The sequence below is a fragment of the Cuculus canorus genome, chromosome 6 (assembly GCF_017976375.1).
Source record: "Cuculus canorus isolate bCucCan1 chromosome 6, bCucCan1.pri, whole genome shotgun sequence".
NCBI classification, from domain to species: domain Eukaryota; kingdom Metazoa; phylum Chordata; class Aves; order Cuculiformes; family Cuculidae; genus Cuculus; species Cuculus canorus.
In genome coordinates, this window is record NC_071406.1 from 1,251,217 (window position 1) to 1,273,751 (window position 22,535).

General features: G+C 48.0%; 1 protein-coding gene across 12 annotated transcripts in view; it reads right to left on the reverse strand.

Moving 5' to 3' along the window:
• Nucleotides 1–22,535, reverse strand: part of GALNT13 (polypeptide N-acetylgalactosaminyltransferase 13) — a 101,532-nt gene that overhangs the window by 23,711 nt on the left and 55,286 nt on the right. For all 12 annotated transcript variants that reach the window (XR_008450396.1, XR_008450397.1, XM_054070108.1 and 9 more), the window contains 2 exons: nt 19,663–19,780; nt 10,898–11,078 (listed from right to left, as the gene is read on the reverse strand). Coding sequence is in view for 10 of the 12 variants with exons in the window: in XM_054070108.1 (XP_053926083.1) it covers nt 10,898–11,078; nt 19,663–19,780 (299 nt within the window). In the remaining 2 variants the exon portion in view is untranslated. The remainder of the gene's footprint in view (nt 1–10,897; nt 11,079–19,662; nt 19,781–22,535) is intronic.

The following is a 22,535-nucleotide window of genomic DNA, read 5'->3' on the forward strand; positions in this document are numbered from 1 at the left end:
GGTGCTTGACCCTCGTCCTTCCATTAAGTGTCACCTTTGGGCTGTTCCATTGCTTTGTGCCAATCGATATTTGCCACAGAAGGATCAAACAAAGCGGACACCAAAGAGCAAACACCTCTGTATCTGGCCAAGCTTGACTGGGATTGTGCCAGTTCTGCTGCACAGTGGTGGCGTTTGTACATACTGGTGGCGGTGGAAGAACAAAAGCACTGGCCTGACTTTGGAGCTCTACACAGCACTGAGCTGAAAACATCTTTACTTTCAGAAAAGAGACTTTATTTAATGAAAATAAGTTATGCTTTCCAGGCAGGCTTTTCCAGGGAGTGAGGGTCTGTGAGAGCTGCCTCCTTGGGTGGAAGGGACATGCGCTACTGCTATGATTTGTGCTGCTCAATCCTTATCTATAATGAAGTTAATCTTCCTCGTGGAAGGCACTGGCAGTATTAGGAGAAAAGCAATATCTGTGTTTTGTAGTGCTTTGTGCTGCTGGGATCTGATGAAGCTGAACATGAGGAGAAAGGATATTAAGCCGTTTACAGTCCGAGAACTCAAACAACAGAGCTCGCACACACTTGGATATTCGAGTTACAAACCAAAGCAGAAATTCTGCCTCTCAATGAAAATACCCCACGGATTCATCAACACCGTGTTTCTATTTTACTTTACAGTTCTTACAGGGATTTCTATTTCCACATTTGGTTCAGCCCTTGAACTACTGGAACAGAAAAAGCAACAAAATTTTTCCCACTCAATCTGATTTGAATTCATACTTGAGTTTTCTGTAATTAAATAAGATCCAGCAAAATAAATTCTGGATTTACATTTAAATAAAACATAGCTGTGGAGGTGAGGCGTCTCTGGGGGTTGGCATGTTCACCTTGCTGGGGTAGGTTTATCTTAAGGCTCTTCAGGTCTTGGGATCCCATGGGAAACATAGAGACTCTGTCCCCTGTGCTCCCAGCATGGCGGTGACTGGTACCAATCCCTGTTCCAGACAAGCTGTCACTGACCTTTCCTTCCTTAGGCTCCTAATACATGTTAATAATCATTAAAACATGGAGTGGTTTGGGTTGGAAGGCCTCCCCACCCTCACAGCAAAACATTTCTCCCTGAGATCTCACCTCAGCCTCCCCTCTTTCAGCTCAAAATCGTTCCCCTTGTCCTGTCGCTGCCCTGCCTGATCCAGAGCCCCTCTCCAGCTTTCCTCGAGCCCCTTTTAAGAATAAGATTCCCTGCCACAACTCTGACAGTTCCTCCTTTTCCAAAGCTGCTCTATTTTCTACAGTCCCCCCCTTGCCCGAGTCAGGACGGCTCATTAGCCGCACCCACTGCGCTGCACGTAGCGGTGGTAGCGCACACCCTACTTTGTCTACGAGCAAGGACCTCATCTGTATGGGTCGCCGGTAAACATTTTTATTCCCTTCCGCTCAATTTAAAGCCAAGCTATTATGAATCAATACCTATTTATTGTCACTACTCGCTAAATAATCGATGGGACTCAGAGGGAACATAAAAATAAATAACGACCAAGAAGCCTGCTTACTTTTAAATAAGGAAACGTCGGTAAAATGTCCTCAGTGCAAAAAAGAAATGAAACTGCGTGGAAAAGAACGGATTAAAAACCTCTCAGGAAAGGAGCAGATTGTTTTCACAGAGCAGCAGATGTGTTTCAAGTAGAACAAATTAAACGGTTGCAGCATTCCGTTACACCTGCATTTTTTCTCACGGGCATACAAGGACATGGTTTCCAAATTGGCTAAATGTGTCATTTCAGCAGAAGACGACGTTAATTCATGACGATAAAGACGACAAAAATTCATCTGGAATGAAACAGAAGTTGCAGAACTGGGAATAATTTCCTTCATGCAAGAATAACACTTTGAAAACTCAATCCAAATTAGGCTTCAGCCACCGTTTGCTGCCTTGAAAAGCCTACAAGAAAACTGCATGGAACCAAGATTTTACAGAATCGCAGAATCATTAAGGGCAGAAAACACCTCTCAGCTCATCCAGCCCAACCGTCAGCCCTGCCCCACCATGCCAACTGAACCATGTCCCAAAGAGCCTCGGACACACACTTCTGGAACCCCTCCAGGAATGGAGACTCCAGCACTGCCCTGGGCAGCCTCTGCCAGGGCCAGACAAGCCTTTCAGTGAAGGAATATTTCCTCATATCCACTCTACATCTCCCCTGGTGCAACTTGAGGCCATTTCACAGAATCACAGAATCACCAGGTTGGAAAGGACCCACTGGATCATTGAGTCCAACCATTCCTAACACTCCCTAAACCATGTCCCTCAGCACTTCATCCACCCGTTCCTTAAACACCTCCAGGGAAGGTGACTCGACCCCCTCCCTGGGCAGCTGTTCCAGTGCCCAATGACTCTTACTGTGAAGAATTTTTTTCTGATATCCAACCTGAACCTCCCCTGGCAGAGCTTCAGGCCATTCCCTCTTGTCCTGTCCCCTGTCACTTGGGAGAAGAGCCCAGCTCCCTCCTCTCCACAACCTCCTTTCAGGTAGTTGTAGAGAGTAATAAGGTCTCCCCTCAGCCTCCTCTTCTCCAGGCTAAACACCCCCAGCTCTCTCAGCCGCTCCTCGTCAGACGTTCTCCAGCCCCTCAGCAGCTTCGTTGCTCTTCTCTGGACACGCTCCAGAGCCTCAACATCCTTCTTGTGGTGAGGGGCCCAGAACTGAACACAGTATTCAAGGTGCGGTCTCACCAGTGCTGAGTACAGAGGGAGAATCACCTCCCTGGACCTGCTGGTGACCCCATTTCTGATACAAGCCAAGATGCCGTTGGCCTTCTTGGCCCCCTGGGCACACTGCTGGCTCATGGTCAGTCGGCTGTCAACCAGCACCCCCAGGTCCTTCTCTTCCGTGCAGCTCTCCAGCCATTCTTCCCCCAGTCTGTAGCGCTGCATAGGGTTGTTGTGCCCCAAGTGCAGGACCCGGCATTTGGCCTCGTTAAACCTCACGCCATTGGTCTCGGCCCAGCGGTCCAGCCTGTTCAGATCCCAGAGTTCTTCTTGTCCTATCCCTTTTTACATGGGAAAAGCATTATTCAAAGTAGCATTGGGTGTTTACAAAGGGAGAGCAATGGGACCAGAGAGGCCGGGCCATGCACACCCACCGCAGCCCAGCTCTGAAACCCTGCACTGCGCCGCACGGCCGCCACCTCCGTATCTGAGGTGTCCCCTTTCAATGGGACAGCAAAGAACTGAGCCAGAGGCCACCAGGAACCTCCAGAGATAGGGATGTTTTAGGTTGCATTTTGCTTTTTACACTATCAAAGAAGCCTTAAGGAAGAAATTGTTTACAATGAGGGTGGGGAGGCCCTGGCCCAGGGTGCCCAGAGCAGTGGGGGCTGCCCCACCCCTGGAGGGGTTCCAGGCCAGGTTGGATGGGGCTTGGAGCCCCTGAGCCAGTGGGAGGTGTCCCTGCCCATGGCAGGGGTGGCACTGGATGGGCTTGGAGGTCCCTTCCAACCCAAACCATTCCATGATTCTACCATATAGTCCCGAAAATAACACATAGATCGTGGCACGCTTCTAAAATCCAGGGGCTTTCATCTTATATTTGCATCAAACCCAGACACAGTAACTGATAACACAGGAGTTTGCTCCTTAGCCAAAACAGTAATTCCCCGACATCTTATTTACACTGCCAAAACCCACACATAACTCATCAAAAAGTAAACCAAAAAAATGTGCCAAATCAAAAAAAACCACCCCACCATCCTCCCTCTCCCTGAGAAATTCTTACATCAATTCACAACCGATTTCAGATAAACAGAGGTAGTGGCTTCATAATATAAACCACGGCACAGAATGAAGATTCCGAGCTTTTCATGGGAAGCCATCAGCTATGTCTACTGAGAGAAAATACGATCACAAACTCCAACATAAAATATCTTCTCACTCCAGAAAACGAGTCAATATTGTCAATATTTCTGCAAATAAATCATTATATGGCAGCGCGTTGCACTTTTAAAGCACATTCTATGGATAAAGATTAAGATTTTACATGCTGTTTTACCCTATAAACATCCCTGTAATGTGTGATACCCATACAGACACATTCCAGAGAGAAAGGCAGAGGCGAATTAACTCCTACATCACCAATTTTGTCCAGACATTAAAGCGAAAATATCAATTTTACTGAAATAGTTATCAATGGGAACATAACTATGGATAAAATTCACCCTGTATTCAGATGTTTCTTCAGTCAACATCTCAGGAAAGCTTTTAAGAGAAGGCAGAGTTCATGGAATCACACGATAACCTCAGTTGGAAGGGACCCACAAGGATTACTGAGTCCAACTCCTATTCCTTCACAGGATAAACTAAAATTTACACCACTTTGAAAAGAAACTATTTATAGCATTTAGCTATGAATAACGAGCACCAAGGAGTAAAAATTAAGTTGCAAAATTGAGTGACTAAAACTTTGAGATCATCAAGTCCAGATCATCCACAAACCAGGTCCCTGGGCACCTCATCTGCCCGTCTTTTGAACCCCTCCAGGGATGGGGACTCCACCCCCTCCCTGGGCAGCCTCTGCCAGGGCCTGAGAACCACTGCAGTGAAGAAACTTCTCCTAATATCCAATCAAACCTCCCCTGGTGCAATTGGAGGCCATTCCCTCTCATCCCATCACCTGTCACTTGGGAGAAGAGCCAAGTGAGAAGAGCCCAGCACACCCCTAACCACAACCTCCTTTCCAGGAGGAGCAATGAGGTCTCCTCTCATCCTCCTCTTCTGCAAGCTAAAAAGCCCCAGGGTCCTCAGCTGCCTCTCAGGCGGCTTTTTCTCCAGTCTCTTCACCCCTGCTACATCACAGCTCTTCCTTGGAACAAAAAAGAAGGACAAAAAGCGTTCCTGGGAAATTCCATCTCTTTTAGTACCACATAAGAGGAACAGGAGCGCAAGCTGCGCTGCTGGGATGGCAGCAAGGCGTGAGCTGATTCACTTTATGGGACCGTGTGTGTCATAAAATGTACTTTTGTAGCTGCAAACATTGCTAAACACCTTCATAAAAGACCATGACATTCCTGCTGCTTTCAAATTCCAACGTTTGCTTTCTATTGACGTTCACTGCATTAAAACTGCACGAGTGGGTCAGGCATCAATCTCCATTTTGCAGATACCATAAATGAGCCTCATTTAGAACATCAAAGCAACCCTATAAAACAAGATTGTTTCCCAACTCAGAGGGATAATTTTAGAGCTAAAACACAACGCCAGTGTCCCTCCCCAGTGCATTCCAAAAGTTTGTATATCACCTGGAATTTCAATACAGGGTACGGCACGCAGCATCGCCGAGCGCATCGTTTCTCCTGTTCTGTTTGCATCACATGTAAAGCAATCAAGGTTTTCTTTCTCCTCTTCCCTATCAGCTGAAGAGCTGAATTAAGTCATTAGATAATTAAAACACGCCCCATAATCAACAGGTTTAGGAAAAAATACGCTAAGGCATCCCTGTCTCTCCAACCCACTCTTTGTGCTCCATTTTATTACAAATCTAATACAGCACTCTTTGGAAACATCACTGCTATAAATGACATAAAAGATAAACCACGGATTGGATCTGCCATCATTTAGGTATGTTAATTATACAGGAGCACTTCTGTGTCTCTGGATGTCTACAATGCCGTCTTTCTCCTTTAAACACCCAAGGATACAGACAAAAGAAGGATCTTGTCTGGGATAAAGGGTTTAAGGCTCCTTTCTAAGATCAGCTTTCGGTTAGGGCGGTGTTAACAAGTCACGACCTTTGGAACGACCACCAGACAGCAAAATCCAAATTCTTACCCCTCCCCACATAAGAGCTTTTGCATTAAATCAAGATAAATAGTCCCCAAACTGAAGCAAACAACATCCATTCTTAAGCCTGGTTAAATAAAACAGCACTCAGCTAAATACCATGGAGTCGCAGGTCCTGACCTTCCTCCCTACAAACACGTGGGACAGCATCCACAGCACTTCACCGCCTTCTGTCACACCACCACTTCCACCCTGGAGAAGAGGAAGCTTAGGAGAGACCTTAGAGCAGCTTCCAGTATGGAAATGGGTTCCAAGAAATCTGGGGAGGCGCTCTGGATCAGGGATGCAGGGACAGGATGAGGGGGAACAGTTTTGAGCTGAAAGAGGGGAGACTGAGATGAGCTCTTAGGCAGAAATGTTTTGCTGTTCAGGTGGGGAGGCCCTGGCCCAGGGTGCCCAGAGCAGTGGGGGCTGCCCCATCCCTGGAGGGGTTCCAGGCCAGGTTGGATGGGGCTTGGAGCCCCTGATCCCGTGGGAGGTGTCCCTGCCCATGGCAGGGGTGGCACTGGATGGGCTTTGAGGTCCCTTCCAACCCAAACTGTTCTATGATTCTATTGTTGAAAGAGGCAGGAAAAGAGACAGAAAGCTGCGATACAAAGCAGAGGGATCTCTGCAATCCCAGCACTGGGTAACGGGAAGGCTGCTGTTGGAACTGCCTGCTGCTCCGAGGTTTCTTTTCTGCGCAAACCAAGGGCAATTCTGTTCTTATTAAACCCAGAGATTAATAATGCCAGCCACGCATTCATCCAGATGGAGCCATCACAAGCTCCCTGGTCTCATCCTGGGCCAGCCTCTTGTCCCCCTGCTCCTGCCACCACCGCAGGATCCATCCCTCCCTGCACAGCACAGGACCCTCAGGAATAGCTCCCATTTTGTAATGAGAGCGGCTCAAGAAGCAAGCGCTATCCATAGGATCTGGGTTTTTAATATCAGTGTCTTAAAACCATGCAGAGAAGCAACCCATAAGAGGTGGTTTTTGATTCAGGCAGCGATAGCTCAGCTTCCTGGCACTGCTGCTCCTCTGAGAGGCACCGCAGCACGGCCTGGACGAGCAGTCACTTATGAATATGGAGTCAAAGAGCAATGTGGGCTCTTAGGAGCGCCTGCATGAATGCATTCACATCTGTCTGGGGAAGAACGAATGCTCACCTTGAGGCTGATGGAGCAGGAAGAATTGGATCTTGTGGTTACAATGCATTTAAGCAGCTGAGCAAGGAACCAAGATGGGACCTTCAGTAAGGACGATGCTGAAATAACTGCATTACATTTTGTACCTGCTTTTGTTTTATTTTTTTCTCCTTTTTCCCTCCTTTTTTCCCTTCCCTTTTCCTCCCGTTTTTCCTTTTTTTCTCTTTTTCATCCCTAGCACATGCCTTTCCCACCCCTGGCGCACACAGCAGGACTGGCCCAGCTCAGAGATGCAGCCCTTGGCTCCCATGGACAATCCCCCTCTCTCCGGGCAAGTGATTTCCATATGGAACCAGCACAGAGCTCGGCTCTCACGCCGGCGCACGAGGGCGGCCGCACACCTTCCGCTGTGGGATCACAACCCCACAGGTTAATGCATTTCTTTGGGAAGAGGGGCGCTTGCAGCCCCTGCAGAGACTGAGATGGTAAATAGGTACGGCAAGAGTGAAAATATGTTTATCAGGAGCTCTTGCTTTTGAAATTGATACAGTCATTATCAGCCTAATTAGATAATGACACTTGAAAGGAGGATTGCACCTCATCTACTGAGTAAATCGCAGCGAAACACAAGCACTTACCCAGTAATCCCAAATTAAAGCGATAAAGTACTATATTTAACGCCTCAATAATGCTTTAAATCAAGGGCTCAAAAAATAATGTAAGTTTGCATTTTAGCTCTATTTTAAAAGGACACGGGAACTGAATCCCAACTGATTATTAAGGAGATAAAGTGGTTTAGCAATGCACTAAGTGTACCGAGAAACTGAACTATTATGTGCATTATCTTTTTCAGCTGACTCTGCGAATGCCAGCCTATTCCGAGCAGGTAATTATTCCCATCCAATGATTAGATGCTGTATTTTAATGCATAAATTGATATAACTGCCTGCATTTAGGAGCAGGCAGGAATGACTTGAACGAGAAGTGAATGCGGATGCCAGGAAGAGTGTGTGGGTGACTGGAAGAGGCTGAGAGAGACGTCTGTGCGAATCCATCTGGGCTTCCACATACACGCTTCCATGTGTTGGAAACTACAAAATGAGATGGAAACTACAGATGAGGTCTCACAAGAGAGGAGTAGAGGGGCAGAGTTGAGGGAAGTGATTCTGCCCCTCTATTCCTCTCTTGTGAGACCTCATCTGGAATCCTGTGTCCAGTTCTGGAATCCTCGATGTAAGAAGGAAATGGAGCTGTTGGAAAGGATCCAGAGGAGGCTACAAAGATGATCAGAGGACAGGCTGAGAGAGTTGAGCTTGTTCAGCCTGGAGAAGAGAAGGTTCAGAGGAGATCTTATAGAGACCTTCCAGTACCTGAAGGGGCTACAGGAAAGCTGGAGAGGGGCTGTTCGTAAAGGCTTGTGGGGACAAGATGAGGGGGAACGGGTATAAACTGGAGAGGGGCAGATTTAGACTGGACATTAGGAAGAATTTCTTCACCATGAGAGTGGTGAGACACTGGAACAGGTTGCCAAGGGAAGCTGTGGCTGCCCCATCCCTGGAGGGGTTCAAGGCCAGGTTGGATGGGCCTTGGGCAGCCTGAGCCAGTGGGATGTCCCTGCCCATGGCAGGGGGATTGGAACTGGATGATCTTTAAGGTCCCTTCCAACTCAAACGATACTATGATACTATAAGATGAATGGTTTTGCTTAGGAGAAAAGGATGTCGGTATGATAGAAAAGAGCTACCTGAGGCGTAATCCTGAGCAGCGGATTTATATTAATTACACTGATAATCAAATGGGTAATAGGGAAAATAGCAGCAAAATGACTGCTTAGGAAGGGACCTCAAAGCCCATCCAGTGCCACCCCCTGCCATGGGCAGGGACACCTCCCACTGGATCAGGGGCTCCAAGCCCCATCCAACCTGGCCTGGAACCCCTCCAGGGATGGGGCAGCCCCCACTGCTCTGGGCACCCTGGGCCAGGGAGGTGTCCCTGCCCGTGGCAGGGGGTGGAACTGGGAGGGATTTGAGGTCCCTTCCAACCCAAACCATTCCATGATTCTATGATTAGTCGCACTGTCTTGGAGGACCTGGGTGCCTCCAGAAAGCAGCTCATAACTTGAGCGATCAAGACTTTTACCTTGAAATAGAATAACTAGGTGTGCACCAAGAGGGATATTTAATGCAACGCCACTGGTTCCTCTTTCTGTTAGGACATCATCCAAAAAATCAAATTAATCAGGTCCCAGAGGAGAACGGGGTAGATGAATGTGCACTGATAGATAATGGCTTCAGAGACTAATTACTGAAATGCAATGTTCTGTAACAGAATTATCTAGAGATCTGTGCTATTCAGATTAATAAACTAAGAGAAATGCTTGCCAGGCGGATGAAAAAAGGAAGTTTCATAATACTGGGAAGAATTTCTGACATTTAGAAATGGTGTATTTAAAAAAAACCTCCCTGGCCCAGGGTGCCCAGAGCAGTGGGGGCTGCCCCATCCCTGGAGGGGTTCCAGGCCAGGTTGGATGGGGCTTGGAGCCCCTGAGCCAGTGGGAGGTGTCCCTGCCCATGGCAGGGGTGGAACTGGATGGGCTTTGAGGTCCCTTCTGGCCCAAACCATTCCATGATTCTAACTGCAGTCTTCTTTCTATCAGCAGCAGCCAAAGGCACGCTCAGACGCGGGCACCCTAGGGCTGTAGAGGGAATGTCCCCCCCGCCAGTCCTGCAGCTTCAGCAGGGTGGGTTTGATTTCTGCCTTATCTTCTTCCCAACTTTTTGATGGAGGCTGCATTGTCAGAGCCACCTTGGCATCACACTGGTATAAAAGAAAGGGCAAAAGGATCCCAGGCCTTTGCCAACCCTGGGGACATTTTGATAGGGAAACGGGAAGAGAAATATCCTCCCCAGTTGGCAGGAGGCAAACGATGCCTCCTCTAGCAGCTTTCCCTTCCTGAAGAAAGCACCGTGGAAGCAGTGTTTGCAATGTATGGTATCCCACCGCATGTCAGACTGTTGACAAATCGTTTGTTGAAGACAGCCTGGAACTTATCTCTGTACGTAGGAGCTGAAATTAAACGGCCTACGGCAAGAACTGGGCTTTTCAATGGGAGAAGGGCTGTCTTCTCCCCTCGAAATCCGGTTGATGGAATGCAGGCCAGGAAGCCTAACATTGGACATCCAAGTTAAATAATGTTGCTGACAAAATCCCGCTGTCGGCTAAAACCTAGGAAACTGTAAAGGTAGCTGCAAAACTGACCATTCAAAGAGATTTCAGAAGCTTCTCTCCTCTAATGAAAATGGAAATTATATATAATTCCTATCCAAGAAATGAGAGCTAATCAGGAAACTTCAAAACACACCCTCATTTGAACTCTTACATGATGGGCGCTCTTCTAGAAGGAGTTTCGCAATGGCTTCTGTCATCCAAAGCAGCTGCATATTTCCAAAGGGTCAAATTGGGCGTTTGCTACCCAGCTGAACCACAAGATACCAGCCAGTTCAGAAGATGGCAGTCATTGTTCACCACTCCCCAAACTGAAGAGAGCATCCATCCATCCATCCATCCAGAATGGAAGGGACCTTCAGAGATCATAAGGAGGATCTGGCCAAACTCTGCATTTCTTAGACTAAATGGGTCAAGAGCTTCCCTGCGTGGATGCAAACCAGCGTGATGATACTCATGTTCTGAAAAAAACCTTATGAACTTTGGGAGAGAAGGAGCCTTAGGTAATATTTTTACCTTGGGAAACAGAGCATAGATGGTTTAGACATGTGGAAAAGACCTTCCCTTGGATTGTGATAGCACCTTTCCTGTTATGTCTCCAATTTTAGTCCGCAGACACACAAACATGTCTAGGCTTACGTCTACATACCTTAAATTTACACTTTCCTTTTTTCAGACGGTTTACACATCATAATGCAATCAGAAAACACTTTCTTACCTGGTGATATTATATAGAAGAAGTCCTTAAACTCATCCATCCAGACCTCTGCCAGCCTCCTGTTGTTCTTGTTGATGACGTGTCCCGTGCCACCAGGGAATGTGTAAGGTGTGGCCTTTCGGAAAACGTGGCCAACGTGTGAGCAGGTGACGATCTCCAGGGAGCCACCGCACTGCCAGATCTGAAATTAAACCATGCGGAGATAGGTTGGCTAAAGCAAACACAAACCAGGGTGAGTTTATAGAAATAGGGACGCTGACAGGCAGATGTGGAGCTACCAACTGATTTATTTCCCCAGGTCACAATTCAACAGGGAATTTCAAGCAAAAGTTTAAGGAAAACAGAGGGGCAGAACTCTGCAATAAAAGTGCACAGACTTTACTGCAACGTGTGAATGGTTTACCTCCTCCTGTGTCCTTACAGCACAGACACATAAACCACGCTTGTAGGTATTATAGAATGGGTTTGGTTGGAAAAGACCTTTAAGATCATCAAGTCCAATCATCAATCCAACCCTGCTAAGACCATCCCCAGACCACGTCCCCAACTAGGACATCTACTCATCTTTCAAACCTCTTCAGGAATGGGGACTCACCCACCTCCCTGAGCAGCCTCTGCCAATGCCTGACACCCCTTTCAGTAAACAAATTCCTCCTGATATCCAAACTAAGTCTCCCCTGGAGCATCTTGAGGTCATTTCCCCTTGTCCTGTCACTAGCTACCAGGTGGAAGAGACAAACTTCCACCTCACTACAAGCTCCTTTCAGGGAGTTGCAGAGAGCGAGCTGTAGAGTACCACACTATAAAGGATTAACTGTTGGGTAGGGATGCCATCTGTGTAATTGAATTTTCCAGGATTTCATAACATTTAAAGAGACAGAGAAGAACTTTTACAATTATACATATAGAACCACGGAATGGTTTGGGTTGGCAGGGACCTTAAAGCCCATCCAGTCCCACCCATGGGCAGGGACACCTCCCACTGGCTCAGGGGCTCCAAGCCCCATCCAACCTGGCCTGGAACACCTCCAGGGACGGGGCAGAAACCACTTCTCTGGGACACTTCTATATGTTTTTCAAAGCAGAATCGTGTTCATGAACATCACAAGCAAAGGCACAGGAGATCTTGGCTGCTACCACAGGCAACAACAGAAAGCAGCGGGCACACGTCCTCTGAACACCACAGAACCACAGAAGCAAAACACAGATGCAAAACTTAAGGTCTCTGCTTCATATGCTGGTGACCAACTTAAAAAAAGGAAAGTTACACATAAAAGAAGAGAATTTTATGAACTCTTATGAGGGCAGATTAAGATGAGATCTTAGAAAGAAATTGTTTACAATGAAGGTGATGAGGCAGCGGCCCAGGGTGCCCAGAGCAGTGGGGGCCATTATTAAAGATAATGTCCAATCCAAACCTCCTCTGGCTCAGCTTGAGCTTGAGCTTCCTCTCACCCTATCACCTGAGTGAAGAGCTCAGCACCCACCTCTCTACAAGCTCCTTTCAGGCAGTTGTAGATAGCGATGAGGTCTTCCCTCATCCTCCTCTCCTCCAGGCTAAACAAGCCCAGGTCCCTCAGCCGCTCCTCATAAGACTTGTTCTCCAGCCCCTTCCCCAGCTTCATTGCTCTTCTCTGGACACGCTCCAGGACCTCAATGTCTTTCTTCTACTGAGGGGCCCAAAAGCGAAGCCAGGAGTCGAGGTGCGGTCTCACCAGCACTGAGTCCAGGGGCACAGTCCCTTCCTGCTCCTGCTGGCCACGCTGTTTCTGATAGAAGCCAAGATGCCATTGGCCTTCTTGGCCACCTGGCCTAGTGCTTTGTTCAAGCTCATCCCACCCTTTGCTTTAGCGTCCTCCTATGCAGACAGCAGGACTAATATTCACAGCACCTCCTGGGAGTAAAACACAGTGTTTGAGAACCGCTGGGTATTTTCCACAGGAATGCCGGCGCCATCTCCTAATGAGAGCTCCTTGAGGCAGACCTAAGTTACCATAGTAACTTAATGCAGATTTTGCTTAATTAGGGCTAAACCCTTTTATATAATTTCATTAGCATGCCAAGCGATGCACTCTGTTGGGATAAACAATGACAACATCAAAATATCCCCATGTCTAACATCTTGTGTTTCGCAGCTCGGTGACAACCAGTCAGCTCAGGTGAAGCATCAAAGCTGAGGGACACCAAGAACACGACCCTGCGCCACGCCTCGAGACTGCAGTGTACCCTGCTGAGATGCTTACAGAGCAACCTGGGAGGAACTCGCTGGACAGGATAGGACTGAGCACACGTGATCTCAGGGGCACATTAGCCCCAGTCTCTGCCTAAGGACCAGCATTGCTCCCCCCGCCCAGCTTGCTCCCGCTCCAACCATTCTCCTTGGCAGGAAATTCCTCCCACAAAATTACTCCTCAAAAGCTATGCTTGTGTACAGTTTTGTAAGCACATTTCTGGCTGTCCTTGGCAAAGTCTGCTGTCTTTTACAGTCATCATATGAATACAGACAAACCTGCACCCTGTTCAGAAGAAAATGACTTTTCTCTTTCCAATATTATTAAAGAAAACAAATCAATGTTCCTAAATATTCCCCAGCAAAATGACTACTTTCCAAAAGTTCCAAATCATAGAATCACAGAATGGTTTGGGTTGGAAGGGACCTCAAAGCCCACCCAGTGCCACCCCTGCCGTGGGCAGGGACACCTCCCACTGGATCAGGGGCTCCAAGCCCCATCCAACCTGGCCTGGAACCCCTCCAGGGATGGGGCAGCCCCCACTGCTCTGGGCACCCTGGGCCAGGGCCTCCCCACCTGAACAGCAAAACATTTCTCCCTAAGGTCTCATCTCAGTCTCCCCTCTTTCAGCTGAAAAAGTCCCCCCTCATCTTCTCCCTGCCCTCTTTGATCAAAAGCCCCTCTCCAGCTTTCCTGGAGGCAATGAATTATTGCTTTACCACCGGTCATCTTAGTTCTCTCTTCCCAGAAAGAGGACTAACGGAGTCAGCTTCTCACCCCAGACTGCTACACGGAGTCTTTCCGCCCTCCCAACCCTGCTCCTGGCAAATCAAACCCTGGACTGAGCACCCCCAGCGGTGTCGGCTGTGGGGGGACAGTGGATGCGAACCACAGCCCTCTCAGCAACCCTCCAGTCTTCTGCCCTCCCCACCATCCGAGCAGGCACTAACAGCCCTGGTGGCCAGGAAAGGCACCGAGGGGCTGAGATCAAACACACTCTCACACAAGATTGATGTATCTCATTTAAAAGAAAATCTAACTCTCATTTTCACACCGAATTATTCATAGACCAGTTATTATCACTTTATCAGTAACTTTTAAGGTTGAAGGGGTCTGCCTTTCCTTCTCTTCTGAAGTTTAACCCTTCTCCTTTCGCCCCAATGAATTCCCCAAAAATCTCCAAACCGCAAACCTCCAACCCTGCTTCAAGGCTCTCTCTTCATTTTCCCAGCATATTCCAAGAGTGTCACAGAATCATTAGGGTCAGAAAAGACCTCTCAGCTCATCCAGTCCAACCATCAGCGTGATCCTACCAGGCTTAATAAACCATGTCCAGAAGTGCTGCATCCACACGGCTTTTGAAGCCCTCCAGGGATGGATATTCCACCCATGCCCTGGGCAGCCTCTGCCAGGGCTGGACAATCTTTCAGTGAAGTAATATTTCCCTATACCCAACCTCAACCTCCCCTGGCACAACCCAAGGCCATTTCCTCTTGTCCCTTGTTTCTCACCTTTTCTGAAAACATATTTAGAACCATTCCACGATTCTGTGATTTCATTAAGCAGGAAAAAAAGAGACCCTTAAAACTCCCCAGTGAAATGAACTAAATGCATGTATAGCCAATATTCTCCCTGCAGAAACACGAATCCCAACATGCAGAAAAACGAATGCAGTCCAATCAAGGGGAAAAATGTTGTGTTTCAAATGTAAGCACACAAACACCTTCTGAACACAATTTGTGAGCAAACATTTGAGACAAGGCTGAGAGAGTTGGGGTTGTTCAGCCTGGTCAGAAGGTTCCGAGAAGACCTTATAGTGAGATGGTACAAGAAAGCTGGGGAGGGTCTGTTTAGAAAGGCTTATAGTGATAGGACAGGGGCCAACGGGGATAACCTGGACAGGGGCAGATTTGGACGAGACATTAGGAAGAAATCCTTCATGATGAGGAGGTGTCCTTGGGATTGGAATGTAATGGGCTTCAAGTTCCCTTCCAACCCAAACCCTTCCGTGGTTCTGTGATTGTACGAAGCCTGTCGCTCTGTCCCAGCCCAGCTCCAGCTGCTGGATCCAGGAGGAGCATCCTGAAGGTCGCTGCTTTTTTCCTGTAAATACTGACGAGACGCAAAGCTATCGATGAGGCACAAAGCATTATTAATAGCAATTTTTCAGCCTGACTGTATGTGAGGTCTCAACTGCAAAATTATTGATGTGAGAGAGCATTTAAAGATGTTTAAGGGAGCACTTTTAGCAGGATCATTGGGTTGGGTGACTGGGAGAGCAGCGCTGGGTAATTACAGGGATAACAGCGTGGAACTCCTGGAGAGGCTGCCTGCAGGTGAGGGTGTTTCCAGAAGTACACAGTGACATTGAAACTAATTCAGTGTGTTGGCGAGTAGAATTTTGGGTGTATAAACCCCCAGTAACCTGCAGACATTGAATATCTTTCTCTGTGCTTTTTAGTATTCCTGACCTATTTGGCTAATTTTAGGAGCAGTTTCATAGAACCATAGAATGGTTTGGGTTGGAAGGAACCTCACAGCCCATCCAGTGCCACCGCTGCCATGGGCAGGGACACCTCCCACTGGATCAGGGGCTCCAAGCCCCATCCAACCTGGCCTGGAACCCCTCAGGGATGGGGCAGCCCCCACTGCTCTGGGCACCCTGGGCCAGGGCCTCCCCACCTGAACAGCAAAACATTTCTCCCTAAGATCTCATCTCAGTTTCCTGGAGTTTGGGGTCTGTTTTCCAAAGAGCAGAGCAACACACAATCCTATTTGATGACAAAGCCACCCAACGCAATAAGAGCTCTGGAAACGTCCCTATGCGGACGCGTATCACAGCAATTTTCCAAAGGCCGATATCACCTCGGTGTTTTCCTGATGCACTGAGATATTCTGGAAACCCGCTGGATAATTGTAGGTTTGGAAGGTGGCGGATGGAGGCACCTCCCAGCCCTTGGCGCTCCTGGCTACCAATTTTCTGCAGATGTTTTACATCCGAATGGCTCTTCAATTCGGAGGCCTCAGTATTTTATTGATCCAGCCACACTTGATAGATTTGGTTTCTTTGCAGATGAAGACTCCAAATGCCAAGACACAGCATTGCGTGGCCGCCCAGCATTTCCATGGTGATCTCCAGGTGCTGGAAGCACATGGTTTGATTTCTGTTCTTGCCACCATGCCCTCTTATTTAGGCTGCTGCATGCTTTCCAGGCTGGTGATGCCTCTTGAAGTGGAAGTGGAAGAATCTTCTGAAGACATAAAATAATGTTCTCTACTATGATGCTCCATAATTCACCTGCTTCCTCTCCTCGCTCTTCCTCTCTAGTCTAAATCAGTAAAATTAAGACTAAGAGCAGAGTGGCCTCCCTGCTTTTACCACAAGAGCTTTCTGCAGGGAGCACAGCTATTGCTTGTCTTCAACTTTCCATGTATTTTGGGACTGAGATTTTTAATTTAAAGCTGAAATTAAGATCTCACAACAGAATTCTCACAAAATTTCTATGGCTGGCTCAATCACATAAGCACTGAATAGAATTCAGGTCCAATTTGAGACAAGACTGCAGTAAAGATTATTTAGGGAGGGGGGAAAATAACCAAACCCTCCAGGTATTATTATTTATCTGTATTATACAAATTATAGTGGTGCCCAGGGAGCAGAACCAGAGAAACTGCAGCACAGGCAGAGGTCTCAGCTCCATCAGCACTGTGGCTGCCAATGCCAAACCACAGAATCACAGAGCTGTTTAGGTTGGAAAAGACCTTTAAGATCATCCAGTCCAACCTTATACTGAGCACTGCCAACCCCACCACTGAACCCTGTCCCTGAGCACCACATCTACATGGTTTTTAAATCCTTCCAGAGATGGGGACTCCACCCCTGCCCTGGGCAGCCTCTGCCAGGGTTTCACCACTCTCTCAGTAAAGATATTTTTCCCAATATCCAATCTAATCCTCCCTCAGCACAACTTGAGGACGTTTCCTCTCATCCTCTTGCTTGTTCCTTGGTGGAAGAGACCAACACCCACCTCACCACAACCTCCTTTCCAGGAGCTGCAGACAGTAATAAGGTCTCCCCTCAGCCTCCTCTTCTCCAGGCTAAACAGCCCCACGTCCCTCAGCCACTCCTCATAACCCCTGTTCTCCAGCCCCTTCCTCAGCTCTGTTCCCTTCTCCAGATGTTCTTCAGCCCCTCAATGCCCTTCCTGGACTGAGGGGCCCAAAACTGAACCCAGAATTTGAGATGGAAACCAAGGTACAGGGGCTGGCTGACCCAAGCCAGGAACCCCAACACCTTTCTCACACACCCACCAAAAGCCAGAGCAGCCCAAGACGAGGACAGAACGGCACCACTGCACTGCTCAACTTCTCAGGAAAGGATTTCAAAACAGATTAGCATTATTTGAGCAGGAGCATGCATTAAGGATACCCGATTTAGGGCATCTCTTCAGCGTCAGCTGGAAGCCAAATAGATGGTCACACACTGCTCTCAGCAGAAGATCAAATGTTTCCTGCCAAAACGAATCTTCTCTGTCAGGGAGTGGGAAAAGGCCATGGAATTGTAAATAATTTTATTCTGCTGCGTATACAAGGCTTGACAAAAAAACGATCAATATCTGCATCGTTGTTAACGAAAACAGCCACTGCCAAAGAAGCCTATGGAGAATTGACGTCCATGTAGACTCCAATACGGACTCTTCGCAAAAATCACCTTGTTTGTCCCTTTCAGAGATATTTTTTTAGGGATCATAATTCTTACAATGAAAACCCAGTGTTTTTCCAAAAGGAGGGTTAAATATCTTAGACTCTGCAATAACGAGAATGGGACCTTTCCAAAACTGGTCGTGCAAAAAGGTTTCTGTAAGCGATAACGAAGGGCTTTGAGATCCCTTCTGCCAGGGTTTAATGTCCATCAACAATTCCAATCACAAAATCCCAATGAACTCAGTGAGCTTCACTTGACAGAAACCACATACACTGATACTGGGTGAAAAATGAACAGAGTAACACACAGATTTAGTGCAAGAGTCAGACAGATTTATCACTTTAAAGCAGTGCTGGTCACTCTCTGCTCCGGGGACCACTTCTAAAGAGCTGAAAACCAAGTCTACTAACAGGCTTATGTTAAAAACGAGCTCCTGTGTAGGTGCCTACACACACGCAAGGACTATTCTTGGGGTCTACACACCAAAAAATGTTGAAATCCACTGATATAAAGCATTAACACTCAGAAGAAGTAACCCCACCCTGCTATTTTACTGGAAAGTGAACAATAATACTTTCTCGAAAAGGGCCCGAAAATGCTTTCAAATGCATAGTTATCTTCTCCAGAAATCTTCAAAGTGGGTTCTGTCAATAGAAAATGCTCCACCAGCCCTGGCTGGAGACAAAAGACCAAAAATAAAGGAAAGGAGGATGTTCCCTGGATAGGCACACCAGGGTTTATTTTGCATATTTAAATAAAATGCATAAACCATGATACATCAGAGATGTTCAAAGTCATTTTTGACAATCTTTCTAACAGTTACTTATCAAAGACTTGGCTTCCCAATTCTTCTTTATGTCTAAAGCGCAATTCCCAAATGCATATCACCCAAAGAGGTTTTATTCCTGTCAGAGCCAACACCCCCAGCAGAAATACCCCCACTCTCTGGAGGCCGGGACATTTCTCGGGGACTTCGGCTCTCCCACAGAATAAAAACCCCAGCCAGAACTTCCAAGTCCATGACAACGTACACTTTCAAAACCTCCTGTTGAAATGTATCTTTGAACTTTTTTTTTAAACACTAAGCAAATTTATATCAAGGATATGGAAGTGTTGGAGCGAGGCCAGAGGAGGCCATGGAGATGACCCGAGGGCTGGAGCCCCTCTGCTCGGAGGAGAGGCTGAGAGAGTTGGGGGTGTTCAGCCCGGAGAGGAGAAGGCTGTGGGGAGACCTTAGAGCAGCTTCCAGAGCTGAAAGGGGCTGCAGGAAAGCTGGGGAGGGGCTCTGGATCAGGGAGGGCAGGGAGAGGGGAAATGGCTTTGAACTAGAAGGGGAATATTTAGATTAAACTTCAGGAAGAAATTCTTCACGATGAGGGTGGGGAGGCCCTGGCCCAGGGTGCCCAGAGCAGTGGGGGCTGCCCCATCCCTGGAGGGGTTCCAGGCCAGGTTGGATGGGGTTTGGAGCCCCTGAGCCAGTGGGAGGTGTCCCTGCCCATGGCAGGGGTGGGACTGGATGGGCTGTGAGGTCCCTTCCAATCCAAACCATTCAAAGATTCCATGATTTGCACTCAGAGAAAGCCTCGTTTCTTTGACAATGAAAGATATGACTAAAATATAGATTATTTTCAATGCGTTTTTGTAAAATTTGAAAGTTTTGCATATTTCCAAACAGCAACAAAACGTTTCATGCAGTAAAACAGACCCAAACAATGAGACAACCCCAAACCTCTCGAGCATTTACATTAAGCCGTGACCCGCACGGCAGCCAAAGCGCCCTGTCCGCAGCCCAACGATGTTGACAGAAAATGAAGGAAAACAGCAATTACCCTAAAAGACATTTCAAGATTCTCGCCACCCCAGATATCCATTCCTGCATCGTAAGTTCCTATCTCTTCAAAGTAGTTTCTGTCAATAGAAAATAGGCCACCAGCCATAGTAGGGGTCCTAGTTGAAAACAAACAGAGAAACAAAAAGAAAAAGAGGAAAAAGAAAAGAAAAAAGACCTTTTGAAAGACACTGTGGAATTTATTCAGCGACACTACAGTACATTTCACTACCTCAGACAGTTTGACTAGGAATATATTCTATGTACAGCAGCTTAAATATAAACTACGAGCAGTAACAATGTGGTTTGGACTTCACGCTCCGTGCGCTCGCCTCTCAGGCAGAGCTCCCGACGGGAGCACTGCCCGCTCCGAGCTGCCAGAGAGCTTCTTACCCTCCAAATCCCATTGCCAAAGGGTGTTTTCTGGAGCATTGTAATGGTAAAGTGGATGGAATTTTGGCCTTCTGCACCCAGAATGGCAGTTCAAATCCAATCTGAAATGCTTAGTGAAGAGAGCTTAATGCCTCGGCTTTGCCTTCGAGGGAGACTAAACGTGCATAAAATTACCAGGCATAATCTCTCTTAACAGGATTATCAATCCTTACAACAGGCAAATCCAGTCAGAGTGCAACTCCTCTTTGTGTGAAGATGTCCTGCCTCCCCAGGAATTCCCGCTCCACGTTTCCCAGCATTTGAAGCCCACATGGAATGGGAAGCGCTCACCCCAGCTGGCAGAAGATGGCTCTGAGCCCCAGCGCACGCCCACCAAACCCCACCTCTCCTACGAGGGTACGGTGCCCACACTCCAGAATGAGAGCACAGCTGCAGGGGTTGTCCCGAGCACACGGCTGAAGCCTCAGTGTGGCCCTGCAGGGGTTGCCACAGGTGGTCCTGGCATCCCCCGTCCACAGAGCTCAGGCTCAACGTGGGACAACAGCACCCAACCACAACCACAACCAGGATTTGGTGTCAGGATGCTCAGCATCCTCAGAAAAGATATAGAATCATCGTAGAATCATTAAGGTTGGAAAAGACCTCTAAGATCATCAAGTCCAACCATCAGCCCAAGCGATTCAGGTTCTGCCATCGGTGGGAGCACCTGCAGATCTGCTGGTGAGGACCTCTGGGTGTTAACACCACTGTGGACCAAACCAGGTATCCGTCATGTTCCACCCTCAGCTTCAAAACAACTGCAAAGCTGGCGAGGCCGGATTTTGAAAACACCTAACACTGGTTGAGCACATCTGAGTCCAACCACATGGAGACACGCCAGGAGCTCTGGCTATGGCACGCAAGGGATTCGGCCACGAAAATGAGCTCATCCATTCCATTACTGAGTAAACTGCCAAGAATGTCCAGTACTCAGTGCTCAGATCAGGCACCAGATTCCAGGCAAGTGCAACGTTCCCAACTGCTCTGCCCATTTAAAGCTCCACAAGAGCTCCTGTGTCTGGAGATACTCCTGTGCAACCACTGGTGTAAAAAAAGCTCCTACAACTACTCTGAAAAGCAAGCCAACAGCGGGAAAAGGGTCCCTGTGCAATGCAGGAAAAAGCTGGACGAGGGGATCTGGAGGTGCTTCCACCCATGGCAGAGCGTGAATCGCTTGGGGTGATGGTTGGACTTGATGATCTTAGAGGCCTTTCCCAATCTAATGATTCTATGGCATTTCTCAGATCTTCCTTTAGTAGGTTTCTATGTACTACACGCAACACTAATTAGCTGCTGCATTAATTAGCTGCTGCATGCCCCTGTTTGCACACACAGCGCCCATGTTTCATCGTGGTGTGCAGGCACCCAGCACCCCCCCGGGACAGTGCTGATCTCAAGAGCTCTTCCCATGCCGGCGCTGGACCCAGCCCGGGCAGTAAAGAGTCCTCACTCACACTCAAACTCACCAAATCCAGGTCATTCTCCTGCTGTGCAGTTATTCCCCCTTCTGCCACAGCCGACCACCACTACTCCCAGAAAAAAAGCGTGGTTGAGCAATGAACTTGAATTTACTAAGCCTTTATTTCTATTTTCTCCCTGTCCTCTCAGCACGGCAAGCTCAGATAACTGACGGGGCTAAGCCTCCCCAGGCTCCAAAGCCGCTTTGCTGCCCTCAGCCTGGCGGGGTTTCTGCCCCAGCGCCGCCGCCGGCTCCCTGAGCTACACCAGAAGCAAGTGGAGCCGATGGGAAGGACCAGGAGACCCAGCACTCCCCCAAACCACCCTCATGAGGGTTAAACTGCACCGAATGCAGGGTGGACAGGAGAAAACCAACTCCAGAATCCTTCTTAATCAAATTGGGTTTGTGTCAGATGCAAAAATATGATATCTAAAAGAAATGGAAAAGCTGGTGATGTGTCTGGAGAACAGGGGTTGTGGGAGCGGCTGAGGGCCCGGGGGCTGTTCAGTCTGGAGAAGAGGAGGCTGAGAGGAGACCTCATCGCTCTCTGCAGCTCCTGGAGAGGAGGTTGTGGGGAGGTGGGTGCTGAGCTCTGCTCCAAAGGAACAAGCAACAGGATGAGAGGAGATGGCCTCAAGCTGCACCAGGGCAGGTTTAGATTGGATATTGGGAACAATTCCTTTGCTGACAGAGTGGTGAAGCCCTGGCAGAGGCTGCCCCGGGCAGGGGGGAGTCTCCACCCCTGGAGAGATTTAAAAACTGTGTGGCTGTGGCACTTGGGGACGCGGTTGTTTCAGCGCAGTGGGGCTGGGCTGGCGGCTGGGCTGGATGACCTTGGACATCTTTTCCAACCTCGATGATTCTACGAAATTTCTTTCTGATTCCCCAGACACTCTATCAGTTCACACTCTCATACCCTCTCTAACCTTACTGAAGCAGAGAGTGCCACTAGTTTCAGATGAATAAAGTTCTCCCCACTCCTC